Source organism: Branchiostoma lanceolatum, chromosome 8 (assembly GCF_035083965.1).
Source record: "Branchiostoma lanceolatum isolate klBraLanc5 chromosome 8, klBraLanc5.hap2, whole genome shotgun sequence".
Classification (NCBI taxonomy): Eukaryota; Metazoa; Chordata; class Leptocardii; order Amphioxiformes; family Branchiostomatidae; genus Branchiostoma; species Branchiostoma lanceolatum.
Window position 1 is genome coordinate 21,624,025 of NC_089729.1, and position 20,582 is coordinate 21,644,606.

Genomic DNA, 20,582 nt, shown 5'->3' on the forward strand with positions numbered 1-20,582 from the left:
AGTGTAGCATTGTATTATGATTACTACCAACACAGATAAGCTTTCATTATACTAAGTCACTTTGTCCAGCTCGCTTGTTAGTCAAAATTACTATCAGATGCTTTACCAGTCCTGGTAAACAAAAAGTGGGAATCAGTCTATGCCAACTCTGTAGCCTGGAAGCCATATTCTGTAAATTAATCAATAATCAGATAGAAGGACAGAGTCTTAGTCAAATGATTTACTGTTTTGAGAAACTTGGAAGACATGTTGTACAAGACACCATGTGACGATATTTGTAGACCCTTGGGAATGCTTGTGTTTCAGCTGGCCATGACGTGTGGTTACAGACTGTTGAGGCCTATGCACAGCAACTCTGTGGCCAAGACCAGCTTTATAAGGCGGTAACCTTCCTGATGGCCTGTCATAAAGTCCCTGAGGCAATTGTTTTGCTGAAAAACAAAAAAATGTTCAGGTGAGAATACTTTTTGTTCCAGGTCAGTCTGTGTCTTGTCTGTTGTTCTTCACCTTGCAATGGTTACACTTGTTACTTCATGAAATATAATTAACAAAGAAAACAAGAATGCTTTTTTTTTTCAAAGTTGGTCATGCAACCATTACCATGGTGGCAGAACCTCATTTGTTGATGAGTAAAAGTGCACAGTCTGCTCGTTGTTCACACTGGCAGAGTTTGGTTGTGCATGTGCAACATCACATTTAGCACAGTGACAATCTGTTAAGTTTAAGTGCAGTGTTAAAAGAAGTTTTATTTTATTAAGTTTGACACATAAAGATATGTTATAAAGTCGGCTTCCATCTGTTTTACTGTACATTGTAACTAGGAAAGTGTATGCACTTTATAATGAGTAAAAGAAATATACATATATAAATGTTTGTGGTACATCATGCAATGTTGCTGTACATGTCTTCGTTTGGATGTTTGCTTATTTCTCTGGTTCACTTTCAAAGTTAGTCTCTGAAAGTGAACCAGAGAAAGTTAGTCTCTCTGCAGTCGGGGCAATACTATTCATAGAAACTACATGTACATGTAGATAATAATACTAGAAGCGCAACATTTTCGACAGCAAATACAGCATATTTCACCCATCTCCCTCCCCATGGAAAAATGTACTTCTAAAAATCACCCCTGTGTAAAGATTTCTGCCCAAAAGGAAACTATCGCAAAGTCATTTCAGTCAAAAATGGAGCTTGTGTCCCCTATGCCAGAATAAATTCTTCCACAGGAACTGCCATGCATAGTGTACCTTTCGGAAAAAAATCTATTAAAAACAGCAATCTTTTGTGTAACCACACCAGTCCATAAGTGATTTGTTTAAATTCCACATTCCATTGGCACCCTAATATAAAATGGACCAGTCCAAATTACTACAACCCAAGCATTAACTACTCTAAAAATCATCATCATCTTACAGATAAAAAGATTCCCCCTGTTCCCACCCCGCATTGCTCTCCTTTGTCAAAAGACACCTGGGCAAGCAAATTACAACATGTTCACCAGTACACTGAATAATTTTGGGGATTCTTCAAAAGCCAATGACAGAACCTCGGTAATAGGCATCTAAGAATGAGTTTTATTATGAGTACCTTCCGAAATAATTGAATTTACCGGTCCCGTAGAACTAAAGACTGTCGAGCACCATGGGCAAGAGGACTTTCCTTTCAATCATCCATGCATGTGTACCATGTAATAGTCTGCCTTGTAGAGGCTCACAGTGCTGTAATTTTTTGCTCTTAATGTCTTCAGCCAAATTAGATGCAATTTGGAGTGACTTGCACAGTATTGAGTGTTACATAAAAGAATGCATTCATCAAAGTTGATCAAATATTTTCCTGGCTTTGGATATTAATGAATACAGGAGAGTCCATGTGTGTGATATTATTATTGTCAATGTTGTTTCTCCTGTGTTTTCTTGATATCCCAGGGAGGCCGTTGCCTTGGCCAAAGTCCGTCTCTCTCCCCATGACCCTGTATTACTGGATGTGTACGATGCCTGGGCAACTGAACTGCAGAAAGATCATTATGAGCAGGCAGCAAAGTGGTGAGAACTTTTGTACCTATGCATGTGGAAAGGTGATTGACAGACTGTGAAAAACATACTATTAGTCAGAGTATTAGTTACCTAGTAATATGTGAATGCTTGATATAAAACTATGTCAGGAAAGGCTGATTCCTTGTCTGTCAGAAAAGTTATCAAATAAAGAATGTAAATCAAAACATACATTTTTAAATGCATGATTGTATAATAACTAGAGTTCCACGAACACTTTATCTTCGCCAAATAATCAAGGCTTATTATGGAGAGTGATTAATATTTACATGCTTATCACCCACTGCAAATTTGATCATGCACCATACCATTTGGAAGTTATGCTGGGGGGGGGAGAATGAGTCCAGTCTAGATAGTGTTAAAAATCATTTGGTGGTACAGGACTAGTATATGTGTAGAGTGTGCTGATATATGTAACAAGTTTAATGAACTTTCAGATGCTACAAGTATCGAATTCCTGCCATTGATCACTATGGAATTATGGTGTTTCCTCATCAATTATGCATATTGGCTCCCATATGCATAATTACCATCTATCTAAATCAAATTATAACTTAACAAACCAAAAGTCATGATGATCCATTGACCCCTTCTTGAGTTATTACCAAATGAAGGGCGCACAGCTGGCACACAGCTGGGTGACCTAAATCCCAAGCCAGGCAATCCTTTAAGTGTCCCTGAATTTAGGTCGAGTAACAGCTTTCAATGGGATTATACATTACTCTCTTTAATTATGTAAATGAAGTCCCAATTTGCATACTATACATTTCATTATGTTAATCATCACCTAAGGTACCTGCGTACCAAAAGCAATAAAGATACACCAAACCCTGCATGAGTTATCCTCCTCCAAAGTTTCATACATAAAGGCCCACTGCAGCTCAAAACAAGTCGTCAAGAGGCCCAAACTTACACCACTTGTTCCCTGCCCCAAGACTCATCCACTATAAAAAAAATCATGAACCTGTCGCCTCCAGAAAATTTCACCCCAAACTTTGAAGCTCCGCTGCAATACTTTAGATACCCGCTAGAAGGCCCATTATCGAACTTGACCTTCCTTTCTGTAAACCTTACCCACCCACTAAGTATCATGCAGAACCATCTACAGCTTCTCGAGTTATGTTGGCGACATACAAATACACATACACACAAAGCCCGCTGCAGTACCGACGGAAAATGCCAGGGGAACCATTTTTGAACTTGACCTCCGTTTCTACAACATCTACACACCTGCAAAAAATCATGAAGATCCATCAACGTTTCCGTCACTTTTTTTGCCTACATACAAACACAAAAAAATTCAAAGTCCGCTGCAGTACTGTTGAAAAACGCAAGGTGAACCATTTTCGAACTTGACCTTCCTTTGCACAACCACTACACACCTACCAAAAATCATAAATATTCATTGAAGTTTTCTTGAGTTATGCTTCTGACATACATACAGACCCACCCAACAGATTTTTCAACCGAAAACATAATCTTCCCGAGTACTAGTACTCAGCGAAGATAATAATGCACATTCATTGCATTTAGACAAAAGCTAAAACAAGAACTGTTTAGTGATCTGATCGGCTCATGTACATGTATACATGTAGCTAACAGGTGACAAGTTTGTATTAATCAGTATAGACATGACAAATAAAGTATGAAACCATAATCAATTCATTAGATGTAAAGAGTGCTTGTGAAAGATGTTCTGTTCATCATACTGACCACAGTGTGTTCTTTGCCCTGATGTCCAGCTACCTTGCTATGCAGCAGCCGTGTGACGCTGCAGCTGTCCTGGCCAGAAGAGGGGATCTGGACACCCTCAGAGTGGCTGCAAAAATAGCAGACGCAGCAGGAAGTGAAGATCAGCTGTCTTCAGTGGCATGTAGATATGCATATGAGTGCCAACTTCAGTGTAAATGGCTGGAAGGGCAAGATCTTCTCAAGAACCACAAACAACTACAGGTTCAAAACTCATAAAAAGACGTCAGTTGTTAAGTTTAGTTTGGGAATATGTGAACAGAAACACACTCTCTGACAGTGTGTGTATCTCTCCACTGTTGAAGTTGTCTAGCCTGTACATGTTGTGAGAGGAAAGTTTGTTCTGACATTTGTAGTGCCTAGTGGCACAGAGGGTATATTTTTTACAGGGAGGGGTTGCTAGCCATTCCCATTTGATATGCTAAAGACACCTCCTTGAACACGGGACCCCCAATTTTATGTCCCTTCAGAAAGATGTGTTCAGCCCCAACCCAGTTAGCAACTAATTGGAACCAGGAGCTCAATTGTGAGACTTCTACCAGTTGACCTATAGGGACATCTCTGTAAGATTAATGTTTAAGTTCAGATAATGATACAACTTGATGAGACCTGGTACAGTAATACTGTATTCCTTTTCTTGGTCCAGGTCCACAGATTAAATTTGTGCCTCCATGAAGTCCTTGTTCACGGTCTCTACAACATTGGCTGTTTGTCACAAGGCTGGGCACAGATGATGGTTCCCTACAGCTGGGGAGAATTGGGCAGACCAATTTCTTTACCAGGTTAGGTCTACATAATAGATAACCATGTATTACTGGGTTGACATATTACTGGGGTGACATAATTGATTTATGAACTTTCATCAATTATGCAAACATAGATTAACATGCCATTACAGATACACATACTCACAGACAGACACATAAACAAACGCTACTGAAAACATAACCTTGTTTGCAAAGGTAGTAAGAATTTATGACAACTGCAAGTCCATCCTCGCAACCACACTCTCCTGAAACAATATCACCTGCCGGCCAACCTTCTCATTGCTTCATACTCCTCACCAATAGAATCTTGTTTTCTCGCCCATCTCCAGAGTTTTCTCTGCACACCGGTGAGTCGGACCCCTTGTGTCCTTGGTCCCCCTACTTGGTCCAGGGTCAGTCATTCCTGGGCTACGTTGTACAAGTGTGGTGTCAGTTCTCTGGACTTGACCTGACTACTGGCAACATTCTCCAGTTGTGTCAGCAGCTTGCAGCAACACTCACAACAGGGAGCAAACCTGCCAATACTGCAAAGGTACAGTCATGTGACAGGCAGTAAATGTCATTGGCTTGAGTGAGAGTTATGGTCGATATTTTTCTTTTTGTATTTAGGCCACACCATCTTAATTTCTTGGTTACATTTCCCAAGCGCGTCCTGAACGCTTCCGGAGATTTGATCAAATACATTGCCCGAAAACACATGTGTCTCGAGACTAGGCCACACCAATTCAATTTCTTGGTTAAGGTATTTTTATTTCTTATTTTAGCACCAAAAAAAATCATGAAAACAGAAGGCTGGGGTGAAAACCTGACCCTGTTCACTCCCTGATACTGTGTGCACCAAAGTAATAACATTCCTCTGAGATTCTGTTTTCATGTTGTTTTTTCAATGTAGCATTTTTTTTATTCCGTTAACCAAGAAAATAAATTGGTGTGGCCTTAACTATCCCCAGTGTTCTTGCAATTACTTATAAGCTTTGTTGCAGCATCTTTGCAGTTGGTTCCACTTTGAAATGTTGGGCTTGAAAGTTGGTCGATAAGTACCGGTAACACTACTTCACCTAAATCCGCAGGAAAATATATATCCAGGATTTTTGAAAACGGTGTATTTTGGTATATATGCTAAGCTAGATACATCATCAGTGATACCGGCAGAAATGCAAACTTGACATACTTAGGTACATGTAATATTTCAGAATGTTGCCTGAAAAGCTTTGATATGGCCACACCTATGTTTTTCAAATCCACAGCAACTCCCATTCAGGAAATGTTTACTTCAGTATATTACTTTGAAGCAATTGAGCAATTTTCCAGTATAGCAAAATGGATTAAATGCCTTTATTCAGTTTTGTCTACCAATGTTTTTAGCTTCAATTAGCGATCACGTTGTCGCATTGGTGTGTAATTTGGCAAATCGTCTGCTAGGTTGTGCGTAATGGTGCACGTTGTCTTCTTTTACACCGTAACTGCTTTTATTGTAATTTTCAAAAAGCACCCCTATCTTGGAACAGCTGACGTCTTGTTCTGTTTCCAATTAATGACTCCAAGCAGATGTTAGGCTACCACTTCCCACACTGCCTGTATCTGTATAGCCGGTATAACCGCCCTTTGGCGTAACACACCAGCTTCGTAGGCACGCGGCGCGGCAGCAGCTGGTTATATTACACTGAACGGCCTGTCACACCTAACTTTTGCTCATCTGACTGCGCCTGTATCTGAGATAAAGAGAAATATCAATAAATATGAATGATACAAATGAAGACCTAAGTTGCATAATTGATAAGGAAAGTCTGTAATTCCGTAGTGGTGAATGAAGGGAATTTCATTCTTGCGGCATTTGGAAGTCAAGTGAAGTGGACCATTATTAGATAAAAATCATGCAAATTAATGCATCATAATTTATTAGCAAATGCTACAATAGCCATGATAGCCTTCTTTGCTAAAATTAGACTTCCATACCTTTTTTAGATAGATTTTGCCCATACTATGAATATGGTCAAAATATATTGTTTTTATCTCCATGAAAATTGCGATTTTTTCATGGAGATATTGTTTTGAGTGCGGGTGTTCGTGTGTTAGTTTGTGTGCGTGTCTGGTTGGTTGTAGTCCACATAACTCAAGAACGTCTGGATGGATTGTAATGATATGGTATGTGGGTAGGTGTTAGGAGAACAAAGGTCAAGGTCGACTTTAGGCCCCCTGGTATGTGACACTGGAACTGCAATGGTGTTTTTGTCAAAATCTTCCAAGGAGAATAACTACTGAAGAAAGGAACGACAGATTTTCGTGTTATTTAATATGCAGGTAGCTTAGACAGACAGGTACACACTGAAGAGCAAATTAAACAAATTGGGACTGAATTTGCATAATTAATGAGGATTATCTATATTTCCATTCCAGGCATGTTGTGACAGGTGTCACCTGTCGGTTTCCAAAGTTGGGCACGAAATCCCCAAGGACCCGACAGCTGGTCAAACCACAGAGGGATGTACAACAAAACCTGTATATTTGTTTCTATTATGTTGATAGCTTAAAGTGTTACTTGATATGATGAAATTGTGATAATGCAAATCTAAATAAACAGTTCAAAAATGCAACATATGTAACTGAATAATAAAGGGACATTGATAGATATAAGTTATGCAAATGAAGACATAATTTGCATAATTAATGAGAATACTGTAATTCCATATTGGTAGATACATGTAACTGGAATTTCATACTTGTGGCATTTGGAAGTTTTGTAACAGTGAACATGGTTTAATATAAATTATGCAAATGTGGGCCTAATTTGCATAATATATATTTTTGGTCGAGGTATGATTTTTCTTCTCCTCCTCCTGTCAAATCTTCAAATCGATTCATCTCGGTCATTCCTGGGGCAAATTTGCTGAAATTTGGTATGTATGTAGACTGGTAGAGTGAGTGCATACCCCTAGACTGTTTTTTTCATTTTTATCTCCATAAAAATGGAGATATAGTTTAGGGTGTGTCTGTGTGTGTGTTTGTCTGTTTGTGTTTACGCACTACTGTAGTCAGCATAACTCAAGAACCTCTTGATAGATTACGATGATATTTGATTTGTGGGCAGGTGTTGTGAAGCTGAAGTTCAAGGTCGATTTTGGGCCCCCTGGTATGTGACCTTGGTACTGCAGCAGAACTTTGTTTTTTGTATCTTTTGACCTGGACGTGCTGTGGTCTTGATTTTTGGGTGGCATATAGCTTGTGATGTAATAAAAAAGTAATATAGGTTGGGCCCCCTAGCAGCTTGCTCTGGAACTGCAGAGGCGTTATTGTGAAAATCTTCTAAGGAGAATAACGGAACAAAGGAACGACAGATTTCTATGATATTTAGTATGCAGGTAGCTTAGACATAGACGTACACAATGATGTGCAAATTATGCTAATGCTGTGGCGTGCGTGGGACACTGAAAATAACCAGTGTAGTGTAGTGTATGCAATATGGTATGGTAAATGCTGCGACATGCGTGGGACACTGAAAATAACCAGTGTAGTGTATGCCATAATATGGTATGGGAAGCCGCATGCGCTGGCAGCCAATAGACCGATCTTGTCGAACACCATATCGAACGAATAGAAGACCCATAGAACCCCCTGTTCTATTCAGCCCGCCTCCGTCAAAAACAGCGTTGGTGGGGCAGAAATGGCACGTAAAGCAGGGTACGTATATCTGGGACAGGTTTTCCACTGTATTGGTTGAATGCATGCTCAGAACAAAAACGAATTTAAAAAGAAAATAGATCGGGCACTCAAGGAGAGGAAGCTTGTACCACATGCTGACTACTACAAAGTCCACTAGCGCAGAGTTTCGTCTCTTCCGTTACTGGTGTGTGAAACTGGTTAACTTGAAAGTGAACAGGGAAGTAAAAGGATGCATTTTAATCCTTAGTTACTAAATACCATGCAGCTGTTACGCATGCAGTCAATACAGTGGGAACCCTGTCACAGATATATGAACCCTGTTTTACACGTGCATCGCCTGCTTGTCAGAAACCTACCCCCCCTTGTCAGAAACCTACCCCCACCCGGTGGATACAGCCTTCAACAAAGAAGAGAGCATTCTTTTTTGGCCCGCTCTGAAAGGGTTTCAGTGCCACAAAAGCTAAACCGAAGTCAGTGGCATCATTTTCAACCTAGCAGCGGCGGCCATGTTTGGTCCGTCAAACCCTGTTTTTGACGGAGGTGTTCGAAATCGAACAGGGGGCGTGGCTTTGGGATCGGTCTATACGCACACAATGTTTAGTATAAGTGATGACCTTATCGGTCAGCTTGGGTACAGCCAACGAGGAAGTGCCTTTCAAATTCCCATTCAATTGCAGCTGTTGGAGCAAGTATATAACCTCCTTGGTTTGAGGTTATTCTTTGGAAAAATGGCTACTAGGGGTGGATACCGGTTCGGCTGGACCGGTTTGGACCGGAAAAACATGCAAGAACCGGGTCAAAAAAACCGAAAGTCGTGAACCGGTTTTTTGGACCCGGAAGTCGGAACAAAGTAGAATATTTAGACATCTCCTCAGTTCTGGCCACAGAAGGGGAAAAATAGCCTTGAATCAAACTAAATTAGCCTGAAATAAGTCCATATTCACCTCTTTCTATAACTGTTGGTTCAGTTTTAGGTCGATACTGAAATGTGCTACGAAAAAAACAACATTAAAAGTTACCACACAGCCACGAGGTTGGTGCCGAGGTGCCGAGTATTAGTGCCCATAAACTCGCGTAAATTTTCACTCCAAACGTAAGAATCAGCACTCAAACAAATTAAATATGGGGCAAACAACATCTTTTCTTTCTTGTACAAGTGTATTCAGTCCATTTTTACGAGTTTGGGACGCATTAACCTCCTTGATTGAACCGAGAAATCCTCTAGCGCTAGTAGCGGCGGCCATCTTGCTTTTCTAGTAAGTGGTACCTTCAAGTTGCAAGAGTGCAATTATCAGCCTGCTCACTAGAGGGAGCTGCTAGGAGTTAACTATCAAGATCTGTTTTCTCAAGGTGGTTTTCTTCATTAGTTTTATCAAATTTATTTCGAACTCTGGATATTTTATTTAAGGCAATTAATTATGTTTTGATGAAATAAAAAGTGTTGTAAGTCTGCTTGTTAGTTACTGACAGAAAGGAATTGAAAGTAAGTGCAACATTCAAATACACATTGGTTTGATATTACCGAGTATTACTAAGATATCAACTTCAGGTTTAGGTTCAGGTCCGGACCTGAACCTAAACCTCTGGACCTGAACCTGGACTCGAACCTGATCGAGCCGAACCGGTATCCACCCCTAATGGCTACAGTATTCTTCAAATCCAGTGACCTCTGAACTAGTAGAAGGACACAAAAAATTCTTCTAGCTTATTCAACGGCTGCATAGCTTCGCAGGGCATTCAACTGCAGTAAGGTTTGAACAAGTGCTGTCTTGCTCGCACTTATGATTAGGTCAGCTCCTCAAAACGTAAACATGACGGGGAGTGTGTTGGGGTGTTTTGTTAAACTGGCAAAGTGTCGAGGGTCTTAGCTTGTAAAGCTATGTCCACAGCGGCCTAAGCACGGTCAAAAATTAAGTGCAATGTGCTGGTGGCAAGCGTACTGTACTCAATGAAATTTGCCACAGAAAATGTGTAAAATAGCTCGAGTTGGGCCTACGCAGCATACCAGGAAAGAAACGTCAGCAGCTGTGCAACAATGGAAACTGCATGAAATTTGGCTAAGATACATGGTGGCATTTGACAGTCTGTAGTTTCGCAAGTAAATTACGAATATAAACAACAAAACCTAAAGGTCAGTGTAACTTGACAGGACAGTTGTCTTGCAGGTGGCACGTAATTTTTGAATGGAGGACGTTTTAAATTCAATTTTGGACAGGGGTGATTACACAAAAGTTCACTTTTTTGTTAATAGAGATGTTTTCAGAATGGTCCATTAGGCCACACCAAGTTAATTTTATGGAGAAAACACAGGATTACAAAGCTTTTATTGCGAATTAAACCACAGAACACAGTGTAATGTTATAAAACAACCAACAAAGTCTTTATTTGTTGGAGGTACATGTAGGTTGTCTTGTTTATCATAGAAGACTCAGCTTAAGTGATTGATGTTTAGTATATTGACAAAAAATGTTATGACATACAATGGCATTGAACTCCATATTAAACAGTCCATTGTTCACACTTACAAATTTTGCTGTGAAACCTCCATACCAATGCCTCAGCTCCTCCCCCATGTCTTCAATCTTTGCAAAAGAAAGGTGAAAGCCTCTCTGGAAAGGTCGTGTTTGATTCTGGGTGATTCTTACTCACTCACCGCCGCGAGTGTCTCGTACAACTGTGCAAACGTAACATTCCCCTAGCCAATGTCAATGGCAAACCAATCCACAATTACGCCCCCAGTTTTATTGTGAACTTTCATGCTGACGTATTTTGTGGTAGTAATGTTACATAACGAGTATTACGACAAGCCGGCACAATGCTGACCTTTTGCGGCGATCTAAGTGGGCAAGTTCCGGAGTTCCGTGGAGCCTCGGAGGAGGTGTTTTTTTTTAGAACAGCCAAAAATCTATGCGCGCGGATGTCATGCAGAAAATCAAGTTGGTGTCTCTTGGTTCCTTTTTTGCCTTGATTTTTTGTGTAATAGTGGACTGCTCCTAAGACAACCAGGAACACCTGGAAATATTAGTTTTGCAATACATGAAGCTTTGGCATCCCATTATCATCTTATGAATAATGCACACGTTGCCATGACTAGGTTGACTGACCAGCATAGGTGGTGATGTACCCCAGGTTGCGACACACTTGTGTGACACACTGTGACACACTATTAGTATTACTGAAGGGCTGATGTGTGCGGTGTGGCCGTTTTGTCAAGTTTTTATTTCCTTGAACAAGATAATTTATATCCTTAGCACTCTCTTCAAGCCAAGGAAGGGACACTAGCTGCTGCATAAAAGGTAATTAGCAGCAAGATAATCATGGCAAATATTCTCTCCCCAGAAAAATGTTACCCCCATCCGAGAGCATAGTCATTCTTGGTGTGACAGACGGTAGTTTCAAATGACACTATTATGGTATCAGCAAGACTATAGAAGGAAAAAAAGCATGTATAGCATAAGTGACAAAGATAATCTATGATATTGATATATAACAGGAAAAAAGGTTGGTTTATTGTCTTGCCAGATTTGTTTAACAGAAAACTCCAGAATTTAGATGAAGTAGTGTTACATCAGCTACCTGTGCTCACAACTTTTTGTTTATGTCTTTTTCAGGCCCTTTATTAGAGATATTTTGTGAAGTCAATGACTAAGATTGTTTGTCACTGTCTTAACTCATCTTAACTCCTTTTGATATCTTTTTCCTTTTCTCCTGGCTATGAATAATATGTGGCTCGCCACACCTACATATACAATATAGCAGTGACTCACTTGCTGAGCCAGTTGACCCTGACGTGTGCAGATTCACCGTTGAGATCCTCCACTGTACCCACACTAATCTACTATATATCAAACTTAAAGTGATTTTTGAGTTTCACAATCTTTCACCTTACACTGAGCCACATGTCTTCCAAACAAGTCCCTGTTGACCAGTGTAGTAGTCCATATGCTGTATGGATATGTGTGACATAGTGTTACAGAATTTGGGGTCCTTCAGCAAATACATTTGATGTTCTATTGCACCACAGTTACTGTCCGCGGTGTCATGTCAGGTGACAACAGGCCTGTTGTACCTGATAGGTGGTGATGTACCCCAGGCTGTGACACACTTCGTATCAGCAGTACACCTGACACATGACAGGGGGCAGTACCACATCATGAAAGGACTGCTACAGATGCTTCTGCCCCAAGGTAGGAAAACAGTTTTTCCAATGTTCTAATTACCTTTACCAGGAAGGTTATGCATAGTTACCTTTGCCATGAAGGTTATGCATAGGGTAGCATTTGTATGTATGTGGATTAGCAGCATAACTCAAGAAGGCTTTGATGGATTGTCTTGATATTTGGTATGTGGGTAGGTCTTGATGAGACCTGGAAATGATTAGATTTTGGCCCCCCTAGCAACTTGTTATGGTACTGTAGCGGAACATCCTGTTTTGATATCTAGTGTTCTGGACATGCCGTGGTCCTAGTTTTTAAGTAGTAGAAAGCTCTTTGAACAGAGAGTAAGTGGTATAGGTTTGGGCCCCAAGCGGCTTTTTTGGAACTGCAGGAGCAGGTTTTGCTTCAGAATTTGAAAGGGAATAACTCAAGAAGGGTTTGATGGATGGTAATGATTTTTGGTATGTAGATAGCTTGAGTGATGATTTACGTAATTAGATACTTACAATGCAAATTAGTATTCTTATTTGCATAATTTATGAAAATGTATACATCCGCCGAATTTCATAATAGGACTCTCAAGCAATTCAGTGTTCTCGCCAGGCCTTTTCAGCATAGGGGCCCCCTATGCTGTGATTTGGACCCCCTATGCTGTGATCTGGACCCCTATGCTGTGTATCAACCAGCATAGGGGTGTTTCTTTCTTGGGAGAACCTTGAGACCCTTCATAAATCTTATAAAAAGTTCATATTTGGCTTTAGAATAAGACTGTGACAGAGGAAACACTTTACTTTACCAAATTTATCCCTCAAAATGTAGAAAATAGTGCCTCATTGGGTTATGAATTTAAAGATTTTCCTTGGGAGCATGCCAGACTCCCTACTCTTGTCATGTCTTCGGCACTCTGTGCGTGACTTGCGTTGCGTGAAGTTGGCCTCCTTTACCTGACCCCTATGCAGTGAAAAAATTCTGGTGAGAACACATTCATGTGACATATGTAACTGAGGAAGAGAGAAATATTAGTAGATATCAACAATGCAAATGAAGACCTTTTTTGCGTGATTGAGAAAATACTATAACTCAAGATGGGGTTGACGAATCATCAGGATTTTTGGTATGTAGATAGCTTAAGTGATGCTTTGCATAATTATGCTAATCAGAATCTAATTTGCATGATCAATGAGGCAATTTCAAAAACCTGCTGTGCTCCATGATATAACTATTCAAATATGTGACATTTGTAACTGATGAAGAGAGGAATGTTGATAGATAGAAAATGTGCAAATGCAGACCTAATTTGCATAATTATTGAGAAACTACTATAATTCCATACTGGTAAATGATGGCAATTTCATCAACTTGTGGCATTTGGAAGTTAGGTGAATGTGAACATCGTTGAATTAAATTATGCTGATAAGGATCTCATTTGCATAATTGATGATAAATCAAGTATAGATAAGGTTAAAATCATTTTTATCTCCCTGAAAAATGGAGATATTGTTTTGGGAGTGTCTGTGTGTGTATTTGTGTTTCCGTGGTTTATCTTTTGACCTGGACGTGCCATGATCTTGATTTTTTGGTGGTTAATAGCTTGCAATTTATGGACTAAGTGGTGTAGGTTTGGGCCCCCAGCAGCTTGCTCTGGAATTGCTGGGGTGATTTTCTCAAAATCTTCCAAGGAGAATAATTGAAGAAGGGAACAACAGATTTCCAAGTACAAATTATGCAAATTGGGACTTAATTTGCATAATTAATGTTTGCAATGGTTTCCATTAAAGGACTTGAATACATGTAACATACATTGTACATGTATGTAGTTTAAGTGCGGTCCCCCGAAAGTGCGAAATGAAGGAAATGGAACGAATTAAGACATATGTAACATAATGAAATGAAATACCAGTAGCGAAATGTAAGGAACGTTGTAACATTCACAGTAGACGCTTGCCTCATGCTCTCTTGGTGAATTATGAGATGCAATGTTACCACCAACTTCTGTATTATCTAGTCCTTACTTCGATACTCAATTCCGTTTGCTTGTTTTCCCTGCTTTTTTCAGCAGTTCATTTGCAGACCGTTGGTAAACACAAAGGAAGACCAGTGGATCTCTTTGCACGCGGGGCTCCCATTTTCAGGGAAGGATCTAGCCACACAAACGCGGCAAAAACGTTGTATTTACTATTATCAAACAGATTCAAGAAATAAAACATGTTACATTATGTATTTGCTTCCTGTTCCTGTCTACTGTGAATGTTACAACGTTCCTTATATTTCGCTATCTACTGGTATTTCATAATGTTAAATATGTTTAAGTTCGTCCAATTTCGTTCCATTTCGTTCCATTTCGCACTTTCAGGGGACCCGTTTAAGTGAGTGGTCGTCACCCTGATTTCTGCCTCAGATTGCTTGGTGATTGTTTTAGCTGTGCACAGATGTTTTGTATCTCCTGAAAAGCCAGTGAGTTGCAGTATTTTTGGGCGTGGTGAAGTAGGTTCGCCATCGAAGACTTTTTTTGTAATTTTTCGCCAGATGACCCAAATAGCAGCGTTTTAAGTGCATTTGCATCGGAGATTGCAAAAAAGTTATCACATGACTTTTTTATTTTTTCAGCATATATGCTGTGACCCCAGGAAAACTCTTTTTTTTCCAAGCAGGTTCGTTAAAAAAAGTGTAAAAAAATGATAAATTTTGGGTCCAAAATCTACATTTTACTATCATGGCTTCTACCCGAAATAAAGGGACAACAGACGATACCAGTGAATACATCGGAAAGCAGCAAAAAATCTCTTTGGGCAGATATGATTACATTTTCCGTTCTACTTTTCTTGGCTGAATTGTAGCCCCTGGGCCTCAGGGTGTTGGCCTACATACGAAATCGTAAAAGAACCAATTATGCAAATAGATTCCTAATCAATGCAAACATGTCATAACCCTTCTGTTAAATGATTGGACTGTCATCATTGTGACCTGTGTAGGGTAATTAAAGGCATCCAGAGCATTTATGAGGCTTGAAACTTGAATTAAAAAACTCCAATTTCTAGTCATTCCTACACATAGCAAGTTTCAATAACACTATACCATTACATATCGACATCAAAGGAGCAAAGATACGATGTCGTTGTGTGGTGAGAACTGATAGAAAATCGAAGCCCTGATAAACTGATCCTGACTGTCCATCAAAATTGGCGGTTCGACTAATGAGAGAGTGACTGCATGTCCGTCAAATATTAGCATTTTTATGTTTTAATTTTGTATTTCTAGGTTTTGACGGAAGTGGGTGGGGCTATGGTATCGGTCTATTTACACTAGGCGCGTGAAACTAAAAGATCACCATATAGCTTAATATATTTTTGTGCTGCTTTTGAGCACTTTTGATAAGAAATCCGCAAGCAAATGTGGTAACGTTGGTTAACATAAATTCGCGGGGTAATTAAATTCACCATTTTTAGAAACGGTGTATTTTAGGAATATGTGCTAGATGCAAAATCAGTTATAATGCCAGCAATGCAAACCAGATAGACTAACGTATTCAGAAAACTGGCTGAAAAGCTTTGATAACCATGCATTAGAAGTTGGCGGCGTCAAAAACTCTCCGTCCCTTATTGACAGAGTCTGGGGGCTTCGTGGGAGAATCACACTACACGGTTGTTCGCTGGTTTATAAGACAAATGTCACATCCGCTTCCTGCTAAACACAATTATTTACAAGACAACTTATTACAATCTCTTTTGCTAACCTGCAACTGGATTCTAAGTGTGATCAATCATCAAAACTCCTCTTTGTTGCTACAACCTACGGCACGTGTATTTTCCCGCCGCCATATTATTAGTAATACCCAGAATCCTGATGTCAAGCAGACGACAAAGGTTTGTGAGGAACACTTTTTTGGTCTAAATGTTGCGTGTGATAATGGACTGAGCACGATATTTTCCTCAAAGTTTGCTTCTGACACAACCAGAAATACATGGACATAGAAGTATCACCATTGCTACGGCATCCAGCTAACGTTCCAATGAATAATGTACACGTTGCCATGACGGTGGATGTCGACTTTGAGTGACGTTCTACCGACTCAACAAACAGGATGTTACCGAAGGCCTGATGTGTGTGGTACGACCGTTTTGTCGTGTATTTATTTTTCTTTGGTCACGTTTATATGACCTTGGCACTCTCTTCAAGTCAAGATGGGCACAACAGCTGCTGTATAAAAGCTAATTAGCGGCATATATTAATGACGAATCTTCTCTCCCGGAATAATGTTCGCACCTGTCCAAGAGCACTGTCATTCTGCGTGTGGCGGACGGTAGTTTCAAGTTGAAATATTATGGTGTCAGCACGACTAGAGAGAAAATCTAACATATGTAGCATTAGTGCAAAGGTAATACATGATACTGACAGAATAACAGAAAAAAGGATGGTTTATTGTTCTGCCAGATTGATTTCAATCAACCATTATCTGAAAAATTGCGATTTTATGTTAACCAACGTTAAACAGTGGCATTCAATGTCAATTTCATAAAGATTACAGCAACTAGAATATTTCCAGTTTTCAAGCCTCATAAAATGCTCTGGGTGCCTTTAAAGGTGTACAAGACCATGCATATATTATGTAAATGTAAAGTCATTTGCATAACCAGAATTGTTCATGGAGATATGAGGCATCTAAACTCTTGTTTCCTTTGCAAAGACATTGGCAAGTTATAACCAAGAGTATTTTACTACATTTACTTACCATATTTACTAAAATGGTAAGGGAGGGAGAATGGAAGTGGTAGGGTATGAAAAATCTAAAGAGACACCAGGTATTAGAATATGGTACAAGGAAGTTTCATACATCATTACCCACTAAATTCTCCATCTGTTTATCCTATCTGGCCTGTGTGCTTCAACATGTTATTTAATTTTGGTTTGTTCCGTAGAACATGTAGTAAGCTAAACACAGTTCTGCCTCTAGGCCTCAATATATTCCTGTATAAAATATTATTATTAATGGTAGTTGTTTGTATATTTTGTTGTGAACATTCTACCATGGACTGTTTGGCTGTTGTGAAGCCATTGTATGTTGATAAAAAGGCAAAGGAAATACTTGCATCTACTTTGTCTTAACTATTGTAAAACAACTTTTGTTCCTCTTAGTTTGCCAGCTGTAGTATGAGATGGAAAATGAATAACTTGACTGATTGAAATGTCATGTTTCTCCAGGCCATCTTTCCCTCACACAACTGGAGCAGATGTTGACAGGGAAAGAGTGTTTGGAGGCAGAGGTCAACTCTACAACTCCGCAGCATGTCTTGAGTTGTCTGTCAGCATTTTACCATGTGGCCACTCTGTATGAGCTGTGGTGGGGTGGAGATGGTTACCTGATGCCCAGTGCTACAGTTCATCCACAGTCAGGCAGTAATGATGGGTCCTGCACCATAAAGGCTGCTACCTCAACACCTGCAAAGCCGGGGGAAGACAGGCGTAAGGACAGCAAGTCTCCTGCATCATGTCAAAGGTTCACTGTCTTCAAACAACAGCTGCAGGCAATATCAGCTGCTGTCCTCATACCTGACATAGCTCGGAGATATGCCCTGGAGGAGCAGCTGGTAGAGCTGGAATCTGCTCTTCATGGGGCAGTGTCAAATCAGAGATCAAGATTGTTGAAAAGTACAAACAGTACAGTACAGACAGATGGTAAGGACACCTGCAGCACATTGCAGACAGATGGTAAGGACATCTGCAGCACATTGCAGACAGATGATAAGGACACCTGCAGCACATTGGAGACAGATGATAAGGACACCTGCAGCACATTGCAGACAGATGATAAGGACACCTGCAGCACATTGCAGACAGATGATAAGGACACCTGCAGCACATTGCAGACAGATGATAAGGACACCTGCAGCACATTGCAGACAGAAGGGAACTCACAGATGATGGATGGAATGGGTGTGCAGCAGTTGGAGACTTGTCAGGATGTTATCCAGGGTACACAACTATCACAGCTTCAAGAACAGTTGTCTGCCATACCACAGGGTTATAGGGTAAGTGCTGTCTGCTATTACAGAGTTATACATGGATATGATATATATATACAATGTATGTAGTGCAAGTTGGTGTGAATGTTTTGTTAAAAGAAGGTAAAGCAGTTTTGTCCCCCGAAAATCAGATTTTGAAAGTCAATCTATTTTGTCATTTCTATAAATGATTAGTTTAAACAACACTATCACAGTTTATACCGACGTCCATTATGCAAAAATACAACGTCATTGTGATGTGAGAAAACCGTTGGCTCGGGGGAGCAGCCATTTTTACATCTCCCAAGCGCGGTCCGACTTCGCCGTTACGTCCTGAACGCTTCCGGAGATTTGATCAAATGCATTGCCCGCAAACATGTGTCTCTAGACTAGGGTAGAAAACTCAAGGGGTCGCCCAGGCGGATGTTTTCTCTTTGTTTTTCACGGGAGAGCACCAGCGGCAAGACACGTCGCCGGAATTTGCCGAACCCTGCCAAAGAATTGCCAACAATTTCAAAAAATTCATATTTGTAATTACACTGCCTCAACTAGGAACTTATCATGTCTCTGTGTCTTGGAAACTATTTTGCTTCTTCAAGGAGACCACCTGTCCAAATAGTTCCAGAGTACCAGAAAGCCATGCATGTGCCTAGAGTTACACAACTAAGTTACTAGTAGTATATCTTATATTACATTAATAGGACTAAACGGAGAGAAATGCTAAAGTTATATTTATTAAAAATAGTAGGGGTCCTTCCCGGTGTGATTGGTTCAAAACCTACAGTCCTGTGGCCGCACATGGGGCAATTGTCGTATTGAGGTCACCTGAGTTAGCGCCGAATGGCAGCCGCTCCAGACCCTTGCGATCTAGCCCCGCCAATTATAAGCTCCTCGCAATTCAGCACCTGGCTGCGAAGAGAGAGTAGTCTGCCTACCTATGATAATATTAACAACAATTGCACTGCAGTACCAGGGTGTTTGGCCCAGAATCCAGGGTTCGAATCCAGGGTCCCCTGATTTGTCCCGTTGACGTTGTGCCCTTGGGAAAGGCACTTTACATGAATTTTCTCAATTCACATGAATTTTCTCACTTCACTCAGGTGAAAATGAGTACACATGTACCTAGCCTCTGTTAGGGGCGTCCCTTGGATAGGACATTGTTAAATGGAGGTCCTGTGTTTGAGGAGAGCCACACCTCGAGCACAGAAAAGAACCCATCAGACTTATTGAAAAGAGGAGGGGTTCTTACCGGTGTGAGTGGATCAAATAAATCTGTCCTCATATGCATCCTGTACTGTTCAGTACAAACCTGCTGTGTTATACCATGATTCGGTTTTATAAGGATATAACCACAGCATTTACAACGTTTTAGGCATGGGTCTTTCCCATGTCAAAATCATTTGTTTTTCTTGTAAAACCTTGAAAAAAAGACTAAAAATTCTGTAGAGAACTTTTTGGATCATATTATATAGACATAATTTTCTGCCATGACTCTAGATATTGGTGTTAAATGCTGTAAAGACGAAATGTTCTTATTTTCTGTGGGCTACAAGAACAGCTGTGCTTACATTTGTACACATCATGTCCTGACTGTGTTCCAGACTCTTCCCTTCCCTGAGCCTGTTGAGCTGGCCATGACGCTGGTGTACCTGTGCTGCCACTGGCCTCACCAGCACGACATAGTGGCTGCAGTGGGCCAGGGGGTCATCTCCTGGGGACTCACACATGCCTGGAAGTCCTCCCAACATCAGTATTTCACCAGATGGTTCAACAGAATGTCAAGAACATAGATTGTCAGAAGTGCTATCACTTCTTTGATATTCCTGACAGCACTGAACCTTAATCCGACACTTTTCAGTTCTCCCCTGTAAGTTAAGACCTAGCGCTGACATGCAAAATCTTGTGATTGGTTCTATAATACAGTAAGGTAGGCAACATAAAAATGTGTAGTGGTGAGGTCCTGAAGAGAACATGTTCTATTGGCAAGATCAGGAAAATTTGAAATGTTTTTATCACATAGGGCATGTCTTGGGAGGGAGAGCAGCCATAACTGCAGGGGCGTTTTTTCTTAAATTTCCTAAGAGGATAACTCAAGAAGGGAATAATGGATTTGCATGATTTTTGGTATGTAGGTAGCTTAGACAAAGATGTACAAAATTAAATCAAATTATTCAAAATAGGGGGACATTTCCATGATTAATG

At 40.3% G+C, this 20,582-nt stretch overlaps 1 protein-coding gene and 1 long non-coding RNA gene across 2 annotated transcripts in view; one reads left to right on the forward strand and one right to left on the reverse strand.

Moving 5' to 3' along the window:
- The window catches only part of LOC136440468 (gem-associated protein 5-like), a 77,060-nt gene extending 56,804 nt beyond the window's left edge, over positions 1–20,256 (forward strand). Inside the window, exons 19-26 of the mRNA XM_066436516.1 lie at positions 307–454; positions 1,923–2,039; positions 3,791–4,001; positions 4,444–4,579; positions 4,894–5,096; positions 12,249–12,411; positions 17,581–18,407; positions 19,982–20,256. Of these exons, the coding sequence (XP_066292613.1) occupies positions 307–454; positions 1,923–2,039; positions 3,791–4,001; positions 4,444–4,579; positions 4,894–5,096; positions 12,249–12,411; positions 17,581–18,407; positions 19,982–20,170 (1,994 nt within the window). The 3' untranslated portion in view covers positions 20,171–20,256. The remainder of the gene's footprint in view (positions 1–306; positions 455–1,922; positions 2,040–3,790; positions 4,002–4,443; positions 4,580–4,893; positions 5,097–12,248; positions 12,412–17,580; positions 18,408–19,981) is intronic.
- LOC136440470 (uncharacterized) lies at positions 206–3,867 on the reverse strand. Its single transcript, XR_010756674.1, has 2 exons — positions 3,762–3,867; positions 206–431 (listed from the first exon to the last, which is right to left on the reverse strand). It is a non-coding gene; the product is annotated as an uncharacterized lncRNA (long non-coding RNA).
- Positions 20,257–20,582: the final 326 nt, after the last annotated feature.